This window comes from Agelaius phoeniceus, chromosome 1 (genome assembly GCF_051311805.1).
Source record: "Agelaius phoeniceus isolate bAgePho1 chromosome 1, bAgePho1.hap1, whole genome shotgun sequence".
Lineage (NCBI taxonomy): Eukaryota > Metazoa > Chordata > Aves > Passeriformes > Icteridae > Agelaius > Agelaius phoeniceus.
The window spans coordinates 129,850,672-129,868,738 of NC_135265.1; the positions used below are offsets into that span (position 1 = coordinate 129,850,672).

At 43.3% G+C, this 18,067-nt stretch overlaps 1 protein-coding gene across 2 annotated transcripts in view; it reads right to left on the minus strand.

Moving 5' to 3' along the window:
- Positions 1–18,067, minus strand: part of FZD6 (frizzled class receptor 6) — a 67,316-nt gene that overhangs the window by 13,528 nt on the left and 35,721 nt on the right. Inside the window, exons 1-2 of one of the 2 annotated variants that reach the window (XM_054647069.2) lie at positions 14,987–15,140; positions 14,106–14,486 (exon numbers count right to left, since the gene is read on the minus strand). The exons of the other annotated variant lie outside the window; for it this stretch is intronic. Coding sequence (XP_054503044.1) covers positions 14,106–14,285 — 180 coding nt within the window. The 5' untranslated portion in view covers positions 14,286–14,486; positions 14,987–15,140. Of the gene's footprint in view, positions 1–14,105; positions 14,487–14,986; positions 15,141–18,067 lie in introns of those variants that run through there. 2 annotated transcript variants of the gene reach the window in all.

Consider the following 18,067-nt stretch of genomic DNA (forward strand, 5'->3'; position numbering starts at 1 on the left):
TCATTTCTGTTTGAACCCTTTGTAAAATACTACAGCAATAAGTTGTCCAGCATAATTTAAACAGACATTGGCAAGAAAATAATGCACTTTATCTGTTTATTGTAACTCCTGGTTTTGCAGCCCAATGTGTGTTTTGACAAACAGGTAACAGATTGCACTATACTTTTTCCTTTCCATTTTGTCTTCCTGCTATAATTTTTATAATATATTTATATATTAGTATAGTAATGCTTTAAATTTTGATTTCTGCTCCTTTTCATAATATACTTTGTCTTCTATTTGCCTTGACTAAATTTGAAGACTGACATCACATTTCCAGTAACAACAAAGACTTTCTGAGTGACAGTAACTGGTAAAATACTGTGCCCACCCACTAGTACAGATAATGGGTGTTACTCTTCCCCCATATTTATTACTCTGGGGGTTATTTTCCCCCAAACTTATTACTCTGCATTTCCCTACCCTAGATCATACCTACCATTTTATTGTCCAGTTGCTTCTAGTACATGATCTCTCTGCAATTCTTTCATCCCATTTTGTTTTCTCAGCACATTCAGTACCTATCCCTCTTCTAGATCCATTTATGAATTAGTTTGTTATCAGAGGTTTCAGTACAAGTAACTAAGGGGAACCACTCCAGTGATTTATTTGGTATAGCATGAAACTATCAGCTCAGGATTTAATACCTCTTATTGTGAAAAAAACATTTATCTATTTATTTATACCTACTTTTCTTCTTGTGCTTTAGGCAGGCATTGGAAAACAAAGTCTACAGTGGGTTACCAGCATAGTTCCTTAAAAAAATATAGGCTGTGAACATGTTTTTGGAAACTGAAGTATATATAATCTGAATTATCCCTTTCAACAGAAGCACGGAGTCCCTCAAAAAACTAATAGATTTTACAGCCAATGAGTTTTCTCAACCAAAAAAAACCTCTATAAAACGTAAAACTTTGCCTCAAGCACACACATATGGAATTTGTAAATACAGATTTATTTTCAGCAACTGCTTACTTTTACCATTTAAGAACATCAGAAGTGTTAGTGAATTGTGCCTGGAACTCTGCTAAAATGAAGTATATTTAAATGTGGGCTTCACTTCCAGCTAGCCAAAATGGAAAAGTCTGCTCATAGAAAATAGTATGTCTGTGTTTCCTGATGGACCATAAAAGCAAAATCTTACCAAAACCAAAGTATTTGCTCCTCCAGCTTCATAGTCTGGAAGCACAAAGTAAAGCCAAGATCACAAGCTCACTGACAGTAAAATTCAGTTCTTTCAAGGACACTTTATCTGAACCGTGGATGTCCCAACCACAAACCACATTTTACCCACGTGGTCAGCTGGGTAAATTGCATGCATGCACATGCTGGCATCCTAAGCATGCAAGTCTGGGATTAATCTCACAATCTTATACCATAATCCTCCTCTCTTCAGGAAGTTCAGGGTCTGCATGTGGCACAAACAAACAAAATTCGCTCTTCCAGGAAACCAAGGCATTTGGCATTTTAAGCATTAGCAACCACTGCCCTGTCATATGAAGAAGAGATGAAAATCTGCACACTGGGTGATGAGAATGCTAAAAATAGAGTGAAACTACACTCTTGAAAAAACAGAGAGGGAGCCTCACACAGTCGGTGTAAGTTCTAAAATATAAATTCTCATCTTCTTGACAATGGGAAACAAAACTCAGTAAATATAAGACAAACTAGAATACAGTAACAATCTTTTAAAAAAAACAACAACAAAAAAACCCAAACCAACAATCTAATAGCAGCTGTAAAGTCAAAGATGATGTAGCCTGTAACAGCAAGAGGGGCATGCCTCAAGCACTATCAGTGAAGAACCAAGGACTGGGATGCAAACTTTCCACTAACAAACAGGAACACCTTATGAAGTCCTAGAGTCCTTACAAGGTGTGTCTATGTTATATTATCTCCAGCAGCAAAGACAAGCTACCTCAGAAATCCAGTTATGGTGTGGTTCTACAAACAGTAACACAACAGAGACAAGTGAAGACAAATGGTGCAAAACACAGAAAGAATGTCTAAGTGCAAACATGTCCTTAAATGTGCTTTGCCAACAAGTAAATTGCAACCTAGAACTATATATGGATCCTGTCTGTGCTCACCATGCTTCTCTGTTTTGTGCTTAGCAGGCTTACAACTGCAAGACACAAGAGAAACAAGTTCACTATTCCATGCAAACATTTCAAATGCTTGTTGTACCTCACCTCAGTCTGATCCAGAGAGAAGCATTACCAGAGATGAACAGTCTCTGGGGTTCAGATGTATGATAACTACCAGCATATACCAAAACAAGTAAGTGAAAATACTCTCCTGTACTCTGCTGATCAGTGTCACAGAGACACTTTCATAATATAGAAAACTGTGGACTGAAATATCAAAGTCTTTGTTACAATCTTCCATGGCAAACCTTCATTGTAAAAGACAGGAAATACCTTGAATTGCACAGAGGACTTGAGCCTTTTTTCAGCCACTGGAGTCAGATACCTAAGACAGTAAGAACCTGCTCTCCTAATCACTGGGCTCTACCTACCATGTGAAAGCATTTAGCTTCATTAATCTAGTTAACATTGAGGTTACCCAAGTTAAACAATGACAGACACTAACTGTCGTGGTGTTAAGCCATGTCAGCTCTTTGATACATATGTTTTGATTAAAGGAACAACACTACAACCTTGTTGCTTACAGAACTCTGTATTTCAGTCACCGAAGCAAAGGCAGGCTTAAATCTGTATTTCTACAATTTTACTCCACTGTGTACCTCAGATTCCTACCTATACTAAAGATACCCATTGCTATTCATGTAACTATGTATCTGCTTTAAAGGAAATAACACCCACCTAAATAATGAATAATTAGGGTCATAGAACATCTCAGATTGGAAGGGGCCCAGAAGGATCACCAACTCCCTTGCTTATTGCAGGGCACTTTCATGATTAATAATTAAAAATTAATTGTTAATAATTTACAGTACCATACAAACAAACCTACTATCCAGTCACTAGAGAACTGAAGTATAGCCTCAAACTCTAAACCAAATATATTTAGAAACATGTAAGTTTTCAGATGTGATAGTCAGGAAATATAGCCACTGTCAATCACAGTGCATATAACCTATCTCAGAAGAGGAGACAGTAATTACTCTTTCTACTCAGAGAGCTACACTAACAATCTTCACCGTATCTTTAGCCACTTTTACAATGATAATCTGTTTCCATTAAAAACAGTGGAGCAAGTATGGCACGGCTGATTTAATCCTACACTATTGTTACAATGGAGTTATTCTCAACTGGATGCACACAAGATTAGCATCACACCCAGAGGGATTAATGCCTTCATGCAATTCCTAGACAGGCTGGCAAGGGTGGCAATTTGCTGATGGCCATAGTGAATCAGCTGCCAAGAACCTCCGACTTCTAGTTCATGCACAATTAACTAAGTCATGATAAATAAATGTCCCAACACATGAAACTAAATGAAGGATGAAATGTACAACACATGAATAGATTCAAAGCAAGGTTGAGAAAAGACTAGGTTTTTCCCACTGGAAGTTACATTGAGGAATTTAGATCAAAGGCAAGTTAAATACACTTAATTTGGTATGTAAGGATTTTGCAGGAAGCTGAGGCAGTTTAAGTGTCAGTGCCTTGTTGCTACATGCCTGCTAAAAGCTGCTACTTAACAGAACTGCAAAACAGGAACATGGGAATGCACAGAAACATTAGTGCAATGTAAACCATGCTTTAAACCAGCAAGGAACATGGTATGAGCTCATCTGAGAGCCCATATACACCATGTCTCTACCTGAGCTCTGAGTAATAATCAACTACTGCTGCCAGCAGCAAGTATCAGCTGTAATCTGTATTTTCTCAATTCAGTTAAAATTACATGGGTAAACCAACAAAAGTTTTTCAGGACTAAAAGTCACCATTTATATTTTAGCTATAAATGGATATAAGATGTATACTATAAATCTGAATACTTTTAAGTTTAATATGCATTATTAGTGCATCTTGATTTCACAGACGTAAAAAGAAAACCATCAAACATACATGAATTTGACTTCTATTTTAAAAAGTTGCTTTAAAAAAAACAGCATTACTTTCTGCAGCTTCCACAATAAACTAAAAGCACATGAAGTTTTGTTTAATCTAAAAGCTTTTCAAACATTTTAAAAATGTAATCAACTTAACATTTACATAGATAAGAATGAAGTATTTTGTCAGAGTACAAAGTAGGTTGCCCCCGTAGTTTAAAAGACAATAGTTTAAGTTTCCTACTCCAGGAAATCTGAAGTTCAAAGAGCTGGTAGAGGCTAGGAGTGGTCAGAGAAAGAAATGGGCAGTAAACAAGCAGTGGGACAAACGATGCCGTTCTGCAGAAAGATGTTTGCAAAGATATAAGCTTATTTTTGTCCTTCAACCGAACAGCAAAGGCAACACATGCACTTAGACTGTCGAAGGGCTGTGAACAAAGCCTGGCACAGCCCCGTGCAGTGGCTGATAAGCCCGACCGTGCCCAGCAGCGCTCCTCCCACAGCCGGACGGCCGGAGCTGCCTGCAGCCGATCAGTGTTCAGAGGGCAAAGGATGGCAGCTGATCCCAAAAACCCCTGTGCTGTGAAGTGCCCCGGCACCGACCAGAGGGCAGCCAGGTGCCCCTGGGGGCGGGACTGAGCTTCATCATTCATCACCCGTCCAAGAAGAGTGCAGATGCCGGGCTGGGCAATCGCTCAGGGAGCCCCATCGCTCAGCAGCCAAATGTTCAATGGATCTGCAGCAAGAACGAGACTGACTGCAAACTCTTCACCATCCCTCCTCCAACACAATATAATATACATACATACATCATATATATGCATGCAATATACACACATACATATATATTATATATATATATATATATATATATATATATATATATATATACACACACACACACATGTGTCTGCATACACATCCTGGTCTGAACTTTCATATTAGCTACTCAAAGGTTATGGGAATATTAATCAAAAATCCTACCAGGGCAAGGATAAAGCACATGGGGGAATGTTTTCAAAGGTTGATAGGACAGCAAGGCACTCATGCACTTTCAAAAAAAGGTAAGACAAACTCCATAAAACAACTCCAATACCACACCTTGGCACTAAGGTTGCCATTGACACTATAAATGGGCACAGACACAGAAGGATAAAGCAGGCTATTCTGCTTCTTTACTTTTATACACTCTGAATGGTTTTGTACTAACTGTACAGAGCTGCAAGATATTCTGAGTTGGAAGGGAATCACTAGGACCAAGTCCAACTCAAGAGAATGGCCCACACAGGGATCTAGCAACAGAATTTCTTTCTGTAGTAAAACAACTTAATTCCATATTTTCTCTTTAAGTATTTTCACATGCAAAATAAAAATACATATATGCCTATATTTTTTAAGTATAGCAAAGGTTATAAACAATACAGACAGGAATTTTACATCTCACTATCTGAAACAAACTAAAGTACAAGTATTTAAAATACTTTTCAAAATAGCTTATGACCAAAATCCACTGCATTTTTTTGTTCTAACCTAAATTATAACTTGACCTAAATTATAGATATTCCAGCCTCTGCAATTTACAGTCTTTAACAAACATGAGAGCTTTTTCCCAAGTGTTACAGAACTGAACTATTTTTACAAAGATTTTCAGTTATACATTGTATCTGATTTAGGTTTTGCGTAAACTAGACAGCATAAAAGACAGAAAACTATGAGTAAACTGAAGGAAGGTATAATGCCGGCCCTCAGACATCTGAAGTCTAGACAAAGCTTCATTACATCTGGACTGCAGTAGCATAAGAATCTCAAATCTTAGACTCTCCTTGTATTTGCCATATGTTACAAGAGTACGTGGATTTATTGCTAAACTTTTGTGCAGCATTCAATGTAAAGGATTACCTGTAATAATGTTGATAGACAGTCTTATCTTTAAAAAAGCCCCCCATTTCTAAGAAATTCCAGCAGAAGTCATTACTGCTCTGGTTCCAAAAGTCATCCAGATTTATGCTTCCCCCTCTCTCTGTGAGCAAGGAGACACACTTCAGCACAACAGCACCGTCCAAGTCACCAGAGTAGTAAACCTGCACCGTTTCTTTCTTCCCTACTGCATTTTTGAGCAGTCTTAAATGAAAACTTTAGTGGTCTTTAAAAAAACAACTTTGTTATGATGTAGGAGATATCAGTCAGGCATGCACAAGTCATTTGACCAAGCTGAAGCCCATGAAGCTGCAGTCACCTACCTCAGCATCTGCAATCATTACCTCTGTCTGCTGCTTTCACTACTTCCAGTTGGTCATACTTTGAGACACTCCCTAGCTTTGAAAACCTGCATCAGACACCATTTCCTTATTGTTAGCCCACAGTGCTCATCTTGGTGACATTTCCCTCATTATCCTCCCTATTTCTCCTGTTCTAAAAACCTAAGGCCACCTTTTCTTTCTCCCTGTCACGTTACAATTTGTGGGCCGCGTTAACCTTCGACATTTAACATTCTGTTTGTAACTCTGTGTATAATCCCCAGCGAGATCCTCCACCCAACTGGATTCTTAGAATGGTGCACCTTGTACCTTCCTTGCAAGAGCATTAGCTCATGTGAAACAGTATGCAGCAGGGACATGGCATCCTAGCAAACAGGTATTGCTAGGTCACCATGAGCTGGATGGGTACAATCCCTCTCCAGAAAAGAAATTCTTTTAATTTTGCATGCAGGAAAACTGTGTGGAGAGTTTGGCCACTAAGTGCTTTGTGGCAGTAGCTACTGAGTCTAAAGAAATCTGGTTATGCAGGCCCTCTGGGGAATACAGCATGAGCCAAACTTGGAAGGATGTGGTTATTCTTTGAAATAACTTGATCTACCAGAAGTTTAAGTACAGGAAAGGTGGATTTTTTTTTCTTCCCAGGAAGCTCTTGTCTAGAGGAGAGGTATCTTCAGTAAGAGGACATCCCTACTGTCCTACAAAGACTGATCATCCAGGCCTCTCTCCCCTCATATACAGTAGCTTCTCACACAGTTCTTACACACCCCTGCCCGCCTCTCCCAATAGCTATGCAGAAATCCAGCAAGTCTCCACTCGTCTACACTACACAGCTCAGAAAAAGAGGGCAGACATATGCATCTTTTACTCTGGCAGACAAATTACCAACGTGTTACAGCAATCACAGATGCACACAAACACACAGAGAAGACCCAAAAAGGCAACCATGTGACAAAGGAACTATGTTTGCCCCTAAGGGCTGGTGAATCAACAGTCAGCACTGAGAGAGAGAAAAAGGCAGCAAATTTTGTGGTGCAGTTACTCCCACCCCCTCCTCTGGAATACAGTAAAGAACTAAAGAGATGACACAACAGTCGTCTTAGAAATTGCCAGCTTTAATCACTGCATTGTCAAACTAGAAAAGAAACCATGGACATGTGACCACATTCCCCATCCAATGTGGTTATTTTCTGGACCATTTGCTTTTATGGTCTTTATCAAAGAAGGCATAGGTAATATCTTGTAGCCAAGTTATCACTTTGAACATCCATCCTGCAAATGGAAAACTAAGCCTGCATTCCACCTCCACCAGCAAAAAAAGGGGCCTGAGCTCCATCCAGCCTCCTGACCACACAGCACTGTGGGCAAAGAGCATCTCACACCCAAACACCACAAAGCTCGCTTCAGAAAGACATCAGGATCCTCTGCCATTCTTAGGCTAGATTTGTAGATGACAAGCATCAGGCGCCTTGCAAAGATGTCCCACCATGTACCTTGCTTCACCAAATCCTTCAAGACTACCCAGTTGCTGTTGCCAGAGCTGCTGTGGGCCAATGCACTGGGTGTGAGTTGTTACCCAGTTGTTGATCCCACAGTTTGACAGCTCACAGACAGCAGAGGGCAAACAGTGTGGACCACCAGCACACAACAATATACAGTTTTGTCCTACTTGCCTACTATTCAAAGATAGATATGTGAAGATGACCTTCAAAATCATGGTCACCACATCACCCTCAGCAGACCTATCCTACCTCATCTAATGCTCGGTTTTACTAATGACCAGATGAAGTTCACAAGGTTCCACTGGGCAGCAGCCACTTCCACAAAAACACTAAGACAATATGGAAATTGCACCTGTGTCTCAAAGCTTTGTACCCACTGCTGACTCTCCCCACCACCAAGGATTATGTGTTCTCAGCAGACAGCTCAGCTCCCAGGCCATAACTGTCTTCCATCAGTGAAGGCAAAGCAGTCAAACTCAGTAGCTCTGTTCCTGCTTTCATTCTCTATATAAAAAGTTTCAGGGAAGCTGTTCTATTCATCCACAGGTGTCCTCTAGGAGTAGGCTACAGCCACAGGACTAAGTCCATCACTGCCTTCATTTACCCAGTAATTGCAGATTTGAGTGTGGAGAAGAGGGAATTGGAGACAAGGCTGCACAGCAGGACTAAGAAACCACCTACAGCTTGCAGCTGCACTTAAACATTAATAACCAGGGCACTGCAGAAGGGACAGACATCCACAGGAGACAAACAACAAGATACCATGGTATTTCTCAGAAGCTGACAAAGATCTGCAAGACAGCCTTCCACAGGCCAGCGTCAGACCCCATGAACAGTGAGACTGGCCAAAATCTAACCCAGAGTAGAACTCCTCTGTCTCAGGCAGCAGACAGGTAAGAAGTGTGCTGACAACTTCACCTAGTGATCCACTCCTCTAACACCAAATTATTTGCCAGAGTAGGCATAACCTCAGAAGATGGATAAAGAGGAGGCTCTTGGAATCACACTGTCAACACCATCTCCAAGAACCCCAGCCACCATCTCTTTGCCAAGCAAGCAGTATTTTGGACCCCCATGCATTCTAAACAGTATCCTTGCAGAACAAAGCCCAAGGCAGTGCTATTCACATTATCAAGCGGGCAAGTCCTGCTGCTCAGAGAAAGCAGCAGCAGATTTTGCAGATGACTGATATGCTCAGAGCCAGGATAATGGGATTCACAGATTTGCCTGTCTGCTTTCAGTCAATCTGCACAAGCCAATCACACTTGAAGGGCCTCAGTACTACAGGTAGCAAACACTTTTTTAGTGGCTGTAATTTACTGTACCCATAAGAATCAGCAAAAATGGTTTATGAATGTTGCTATAAGCACCACTCTAAGAAATAAACATGATGTATGTTTCCTTGGAATACCTGAGAGCAAGAGAGTACAAAAAATGAACACACATCCCAAATTTTTATGTTCTTTTACAAAATTACACAGATAATTCACATGTTTTCAAACCCTTAGTCAATGCTTTTCTGCAACTTCCAAGGTGATGCTCAAAAGAATTACTCATGTCCACTATATTTCTTGAGCCATAACAAACAGAGAAGTCGGTTGTACTATCTTGTATTTCCTTTGATCCATATGAAGTATGTATAAAAAATACTTTGGCATCTGCCAACTTCCATTTAACAAGCATCAATTCAGCTGTTTCATCACCACAATCTTTTGTGACATGCACTACATTCTGAGAAGCTAGAAAAGTTTGTAAACAGTAACACATGATGTTCTAAATTTACCACTTTTTACAAAAGCCTCCCCTGCTCTTTAGAACCATGGTAAAGTGACAACAAAAATGTTACAACCAAAATATGAATTAAAGACTCCTTTGTGCTTGTTCCATTGGGTCAATGTCCACACCTCTGCACACATTTCTCCACTTTAGGGTCTGAGGCAGCACCAGGGACAAAACATAACTCCAAGCAGATCAAGAACACTGACTGTTGTCCTAAAAGATGCTGAGATTTAAGCTGCAAGTTTCAAGTACTAGTGTTTCATGTATTACACCGAGCACTGCTCATGTGGAGCACAAGCAGGAAGCAAAGATGGCTGTCTCTAGAGATTAAGTAAATTCACATCTGTGATACTTTGCAGGCTATCCCAGTAATAACCTTTTCATAAAACAGCACTTATTTGCCCTAAACTCCCAACCTACAGTGGTAGACAGCTTTTTCCTTCCTGTGTGTACACACACACATGTACCAACTTAAGCTTGCAGACACCAGGTTTGCAGGTTTTTATAAGTATTGTTATATTGAATTAACTGTAAATTTGGATTTAGTGAAGCAAATGAAGCCACTACATTACAAATTTTAACTCACACAACTTCAGTATTAAACTTTGGAAGGTACTTTTTAACCCCCTCTAAATGGCTTTGTTTCAACTGATCCCAGTTCTCACACAATTTCTGCCACTGCTGCAGCCAGCTGCATTTAACCTTCCACAGACACGCACACACATATTCTGGCACATGGCCATGAACTCACAAGTGAGTGGAAAACTCACTACTGAATCATTTTTTCAGTCTCTCTGAGGTACTTCATTGTTCTCTGTGCAACATTTTCCAGTGTTTTCTATAGTCTCCTCTAAAAGCTCACTGGCAAGGCTTTTCCCTTTGTACTTCTACAGACCTGGATCTTGCCCACAACAGGAAGTCTTAAGGGCTTGTCTCCTGTGGACACATTCCAGAACTGCAGCAGAACAGATTAAGAGATACAAATGTAAGTTACAACACAGTAACTCTCTGCCTTGATGGAATAATGCCTTCAGTTGACAACCTATACCAGGATAGTTAAAGTAGGAATTACTTTGGAATTAGAAGTGACTTGTTTTTGTGGACGACCACGAGGGGGAGTTACACCTATTTAAGTACAGCTGTAATGAACCAGATCTTCTGTTATGTCCACTCATTTTCCTCATCAGACAAACCCTACATCTTCCACCTCCCAATCTGAACTAGTAGTAACAAGAACAGTTACTGATAAACTGCTTTGAGATACAGAGATGGTAGGCATCTGCAAATAATCAGATTCCAGAGTCATGCAGCTGTTTAGCAAACACACCCAAAACTTCACACCACAAAACCATGTGGTTTTACTTTCCTAAAGCCACCATTTGTTGTGTAAACAAAATTCAAGAAGCCAAAACTCGGTCTGTCAAGTTGAAAGCTCAAAATTAAACTAAATAATGGAGGAATGTGAATGGAGGGAGCAACTAGAAATTACGTATTTTTTATTGCAGAAAACAAGATCCCAGAGGGACTATCCTCACTAGCCAGAACATCCATACAGAGGCCCTAGGACTGAGTTAGTCATCTTCCTGTTCTAGTGTTGCAGTGTTCTGGTTTATAGCACATCATTATGAACAGCTGATACATGAGGCAGAATTGTAAAACCATCTATCAGCTGCTTTCCTCAAAGACAACCACTACCTGAGACAGTAGCTCCACATCATCCTCTTCTGGAGGATTACTGTGAAGACACCATCCAGAAGTACCAATTTAACACACCCCCAGCACAGCTCTTCTTGCTATGCAACACTCCCTTGCAGCAGAACACACCTGTAGAGCCTTCAGAGTGGGGCATTGTGAGTTACCATTGTTTTGGAGAGTGAACTTCACCTTGTGGTGAGACTTGCCCCCTTGACAAATCATCATCCTTTTGGGGAGCAAACACTCCCCAAAAATTCTTAGAGGGGGTAGAAACATAAACCTGCATTAACACTAGGGCTCTTTGCACAAAATATTTTTGATTTCTGGAAGAAGGCCCTACCTTGTTCCTTAGGATGATCCTACTAAAAGTCAGTTATGATACAGGGAGCAAAATACTGCAGGCCTCAACCTCAAAACCCTGTGAGACCTTACATGCAAATATGTAAATCTCATGCCCAATTTTGAGAACAGGGGGAAGGGAGGGGGAAGAGCAAGACAGAAATAAAAAAGAAAGCCTTTAAGCATTCCTACTGAGGATCAAAGGAAAGCACTTCTATGGAGTGAAAACATGCCATTAAAATTCTTTCTTTGGTATGAATGAAGTTTGGACTGAAAATTAGAAAAAAATTTAAGCTCTTAAACAACAGAAGTCTCCTCCACCTCCTAACACACTGCCTTGTTATGGCTGCAAACTGAAATTAAACGCTATTCCAGAAGTGAGTGACTCCTCCTCCCCTGCTGCAACACTGAAAATCCCCTGAAAAGCAGAATCCTTTGACAATCCTGAGAAGGTTCTCAGTTGCAATCAACTATGGACAAACTGGCACCATTACTGAATGATATGAAGAATGACATCAAAACATGTGACACTGGTACACACTGGTCCCTCTCAGAAAGAAGGCCCAGCAATGAACCACAGTAAGCTTTTACCATTTTAATGCCAAATCTAACCACTAGCAGTGGATTCAACATGAACTTCATACAGAGTGGAGCAAAGACCCTTTCACCTGTAAAGCAGCTGTCTTAAAAATTCTCTTTGACCAAGTAATCCATCATCACTGCTAGACCACAACAAAGGCAGGCAGCCCACCACACAAGAGGCAGCTCAGAAATGTCTGCGCAGCACCACAGTAGTTAGGAATATCAAATTAGAGGCCAGGCAGTGGGAATGACAGGAGACTAGGAAGCAAATCAAAGAGGGTAGGCAAATTAAAGCCTAATAGACACTGTTGTTCCCTGCAGCCACCCAGCCAGTTGGCTGAGTAGTAATCCAACACTAGTAGTCAGGTTATAAGGGTGACAGGATGGAAAAAGAGAGAAAACAAGAAAACTTCTCACTACCACACAATTGTTAATGAAATAGCTATACAAGAAGGTAGGTAGCTATATGTAAGGCAAGCCATGAATACTTTCCAGGAGGAACTCACTCCACACATGCACTAGACACAAGTTACTGACAGTTGAGAAAAGTCAGCCATAGCAACCTAATAAAAATGGCTCTGTGGTCTTTCTGCCCTAGCAGCAGCGTGACTGGAAGGCACAAATACTGACAAGTGCTGGCTCAATGGCTGCAGTTAACACACACCGAGTCAGAAGCAGCAGCATATCTGAGGAGATAAAGTGGCAGACACTGCAGGAAGCATTCCTGAGAAGTGATGGCTAGAGAAGCACTGCACAGCTCACACCTGAAGCCTACAGCCTGCCTTCCAACTAAAAAGCCTTCAATTTGTCAGAGATCTGCAGCAAATTCAGTTGCCTGCATACAGATGGCTTAACATTTGATACCAGAATTTCTCATACATCTACACTGGGTTGACAAAACCAACATGAGACCAAAGCCTATGCTATTCCAGGCTGGCAGGGAATTGTGATTATCCCGAGCAACACTAAAAACATGTTTCGGCAGCTGAACCAAGCTCCTCCTCCAAGCTCAGTAAACAGTATGCAAATAAGATTTTAGTAGCAGTACCTTCAACACCACATATAATTTTTTTTGAAACAGAAACTTAATATTCACCTCACTTCTGTTGCACTCTCTGCATAGCACAAGACACTGAGCTTTTCAAGACCTGTGTTAAGTTTTTCCCCCTCCTCTTACCACTGAAAAGCCATTATTAAAACAGGTTTAAAACTTGTTTTACAAGCCTCTCACCCAGAGAGGCTCTCACCCTTCACAGGTATTGCTATGGGCAAAGCCTTTCCACAACGAGGCATATTCTCAGGGGAGCCACACTTAGAGTCAGTTCAGGTAAGAAAAGTGCTTATTTTCAGTTTAAAAGAGTAAAGTTGCTCTTTCAGTCAGAAGTTTCAGCATCCAGTTAGAAGACATCAGAATGCAAAAGCCACAATGGAGAACAGGGCTAAGAATAACTTCAGGTGATCCTCCTTAGTAGATGTAAGGTGACAGAGGAGCAAAGAGCATCTTCTAAATATGATTTTTGCACTGAATTCAGGCAGGCCAGGATATTATAAACTATTTCTCCTGAGAATTTCAACAATTGTTCTGTATAACAGTAAAGTGCCTGAGCCACATGTGATCAGCTCTGCCAAAGTGCTCTGAATAGCCACATTGCTGTGCTACACCCATTCCTCTTCCACTCTAATACAGGATCCAAGGCAGGGCGGAGGGAGGAAGTTGGTAGCTCCCCTTATATAGTGCTTTTCCAGGAGCTCTAGAACACTCTGTTTGAAGACACATCTACTCACTAAACATTACCAGTCTTGTCATTCAGTGCAACAGGTATCCCAAATAGTTTCTTAATGACAAATTTGTTACATACAATTTGGGGGGGGAGACGGGGGTGAGAAACTTACGTCCATTTTGCGAGCAGCCGTGTCCTGATCATAGTGTCCCATGAGGTTCGGGAAAAAAGTCATATTGTAAGGCATTCCTGAACATCTGGAAATAGTAATTGGCTCACAGGTGAATAAGCTGTGCCCTTGCACCAGAGCTAGAAGTAAACTGCAGGTCGCAGAGAACACAAGTGCTCCCATTTTGTCAGGATCTCCAACTTCAGCACATCGCTCTGTTCAGTAGTTAGACAGACCGGCGTTGCACAAGGATAAAAACATGCATCTTCCTCTGCTAGCTCCGGCACAAGGCAGCAAGGCACACAATCAGACTCCTCAGAGCTGCTTTAGCTATTGTCCCATTTTAGCTGAGCGCGACTTTGCTAAATCCCTTCTTCTTCGAGTCTGGACGTGCAAAGACGGGACAGAGAAGTGAACAGCAGAAACAACCCGACCGCGACCACCCGTCCGAAGGCCGAGCTCGGCCTCCCGGCCGGCCTGCAGGCGAGAGGGCGGCTCCGGCCGGGCCGGGTGCCCCCGCGGCGCCTCCCCGACCCCACACACGCCGCCGGGGCCGCGGCTCGCCGCAGCCGCGCTCCGGGAGCGGCGCGTTCGTCCCCCGCTCCCGCCCGGGCCCCGGAGCCGCCGCCGCTCCCAACGCCCCGTTCCCAGCCCCGCCCTGGGAAGCGGCGCCCGCGGGCTCGGCAGTGCAGTCGGCCCAGGACCCGGGGCTCGCCGGGCGCGGCCCCGGCGCCGCATCCCCGCCACGCCCGGGCCGCGCCCCCGCCGCCCCCTCACCGGGACCCGCCTCCCGGCGGCCACCCCGCGGCAACGCTCCGAGTTGGAGTCGCTGCTCCCTGGGACGAGACGGGACGGGGCCCTGACCCGCTGCCCGCTGCACTCACCGGTGGCGGCCCCTCCGCGATGGCCGCCCCGCGGCACCTGCAGGATGTGGCGTCTGGCGGGCGGGGCGGGTCGGCTGCACCTTCCCGCCCCGGCGGGGCTGCGGGCCGGTGGCGGCGGGCGGGGCCCCGGCCGGGGCTCTGGGGAGCAGCGGGGAGCAGCGGGGAGCAGCGGGGAGCAGCGGGGAGCAGCGGGGAGCAGCGGGGAGCAGCGGGGAGCAGCGGGGAGCAGCGGGGAGCAGCGGCTCGGCCATGCGGCCACGGCCCCGAAGTCGTCCGTGCTGTCCCAGCGCGCCTCATATGCCGGGGGACCCCCGGCAGAGAAGGGCTCCGGGACTGCAGTACAGACGGAAACGGCGTGAAAATCCCTTCAAACTGACTCGGCACTGGGGTTCTCCTAAACATCTCTGTAACGCACTGTATAAATTCTGAAGGCAATTTACAGACATTCGAGTGTCGGGCCGTGAACCTGTCCCGCCGTTGGAAGCGATCTCGAGGATTGTTTCCCAACGCACCTCGGCCTCTGCCAGGCGGGAGGCCCCGCGGCAGAGGGCGGCGGGCCCCGCGCTGCCACCTTCACCGTCACCTTCACTGCCACCTTCACCGACACCTTCACTGACATCTTTGCTGCCACCTTCATTGCCACCTTCACTGTCACCTTCACTGACACTCTTGCTGCCACCTTCACTGTCACTCTCTCTGCCAGCCCTGCTGTGATTTTCACTGCCACCCTGGTTGCTACTTTCACTGCTACTTTTGCTGGCACCCAAGCTGCCATCCTGCAAAAGGCCCGAATCCTCAGGACATGATGGGTGCAGACACTCAGTAGATGAGGCTACAGCTGAGGAAGAGATTGATATTAGAAGTCAATGTTCAACAATTTAATTTAATGAAGGAAAGGGAAGTAATCAGAAATATTTGGTGAGGAAAGGGATGCTGTGGTGAGAGCAAAGGGAAAGAGACTGTTCAAGTGAAGGAGGAGCATTGTAGTGACTTTGGTGCTCAGACTACTGCTGTCTTCCAGAAATGCAGCTGGAGGATGTGTGAACTGTCCTCCCACTGCTCCCGCACCTGCTGCTGGCCAAGACCACACATACCAGACAAGTACTGGCCAGTAGTGCTCAACTGTGTTCACAAACACAGACCTGAACTAATGAGACCTAACTATAGAAATTTGGAATGTTACTAAGCAGAGGTGACCAAATTTCTCAGCATGGAGCCATCCAAGGTCTCATCAGGCTGTTGTTCAGCCATGCAAGTTGCTCCATGCTCCAGGACTGGAACAGGAAACACCAGATGCCGAGACATGCAAACCAGATTTAGGAATGGTTTGATGATGTTCAGGCAGCACTGCTTCTCTTCTAATGAGCCCCTGGATAGTCTGTGCAGTCTGGCACATTCATCCAGAGAATCCCTCCATGGATTGTGTGTGGAGAGCATGAAACCTGCATGTGGTTATTCAAAAGACAATAAGTATCTGGAAGCTCTCTATTTGTGCAGATATTTTGTGTGTCATTGCCTGTGTCACCCTAAAGAAACATAAAACTGCTCCATGTTCCCTTACACCATACCATTTCAGCACCTCTATGAATCATGAGGAGGATTATATCTACCTGCTGCATATCCACATCGTCCTGGCACTTGAGCACATGGAGTAACTTGATACATGGAATTAAATTTGCTGTACAAACAAGCAAATGATGCTAAATTAAATGTTATTTGCGGGTTGTGGAAGTTAATGTACTTTACTATTTGATAAACCCATCTACATTATCCTTTGTCATTGCTCCATTTCTCATCTTCCAGCTGTCTTCTGTCCTAGTCTCTCAGTAGCTCTTCCTATCCTGGAAATACTACATTTTTCTTTTCATGAGCTCTGAGAGGCCACATATTGTAGGGATCTGGAAATAAGAGCCCCAGGAGCATGCAAGGGACAGTTTCCCCGCTCCACTTCTGCAGAAGTTCTTATTGGGAAGTTCTTGATCAGCCCTTGCTGAAGTTCCAGAGTTGCTCTCAGCTCTGGGAGCAGCATCAGACACACTGAAACCTTGCAGAGACAAAGCATGTTCAGTGCAAATTCACAATCCACCAGATTTCTAATGAACTCTCTTTCCTTTCTAGTTCCATTGACTAAGGCATTATATAAGGTTGTGGCATAGTTTGTTCCATCAGAATGCATTTTTTAACATAAATCTCTGAAAAACAGATATGGTTAAGTAACATTCTTTTCCTTCCCTAAAGACTCTCATGTTTTTATTAGATGACAGGAAAAGGCAGAGAACAGGAAGCATGAACCCTTTCTTTCTTCAGTCACTCTATTAATATACTTTCTTTGCTCAGAACCTAGTTGTTAAGCAAGTTATTCCAGAGGCTGGTTCTCAGAGTGTGATCTAAATATATTTGTTTCTGGCTCTATTAAAGTCTTGACTAACCAGAGGGGGGAGTGTGAGCACTCTCTTTGGTATCTAGCAAAGCACCTTCAAGTATGATTTAGTATTTTAAGCATGTGCTCAGCTGTATTGCTGATTAGGGATGCAGCTACTCAGATGTGTAAATACTTTTTTTACCTGGCACTGGAGATATTGTTAACATTCCAGTTAATATTGATTTGCTGATCTTCCCTGGCATTGCCTCAAATAATTATAGTTTAATTTTTTTACTGCAGAGAGTATAAGTTATTTAAAGCCTTATTTAAATCCTAGGTCATCTTCAGATGTCTTTCAACAAATTTAGCAGAAGGGAATTCAGCAGTCACGCACAGCAGATCCCTTCCAAGCTCTGCTTGCTCCCACCATCTTTGCAATGGATGTTCTGGAACAGGCTTTGTGCCATCCCCTCCATGCCCATGCTCCCTCCAGCTTGCTTAAACCCACCCTCAGCAGAAACATTCACGTCTTGCCTGGGCTATGAGCTAAAACACCATTTTCTCCATCCAATTTTTTTGTGGTGACATCCCTCCAGCCAAGGCAAACAGCAAGGTGACCATGTTTACCTGCTGCATGAACATGTTAGTGCCCCATGTGATTTGTGGAGGAGGGATCTCAAGCAGTGGCAGTTGTCAGGAAGAAGCCTTCCTCTCACACA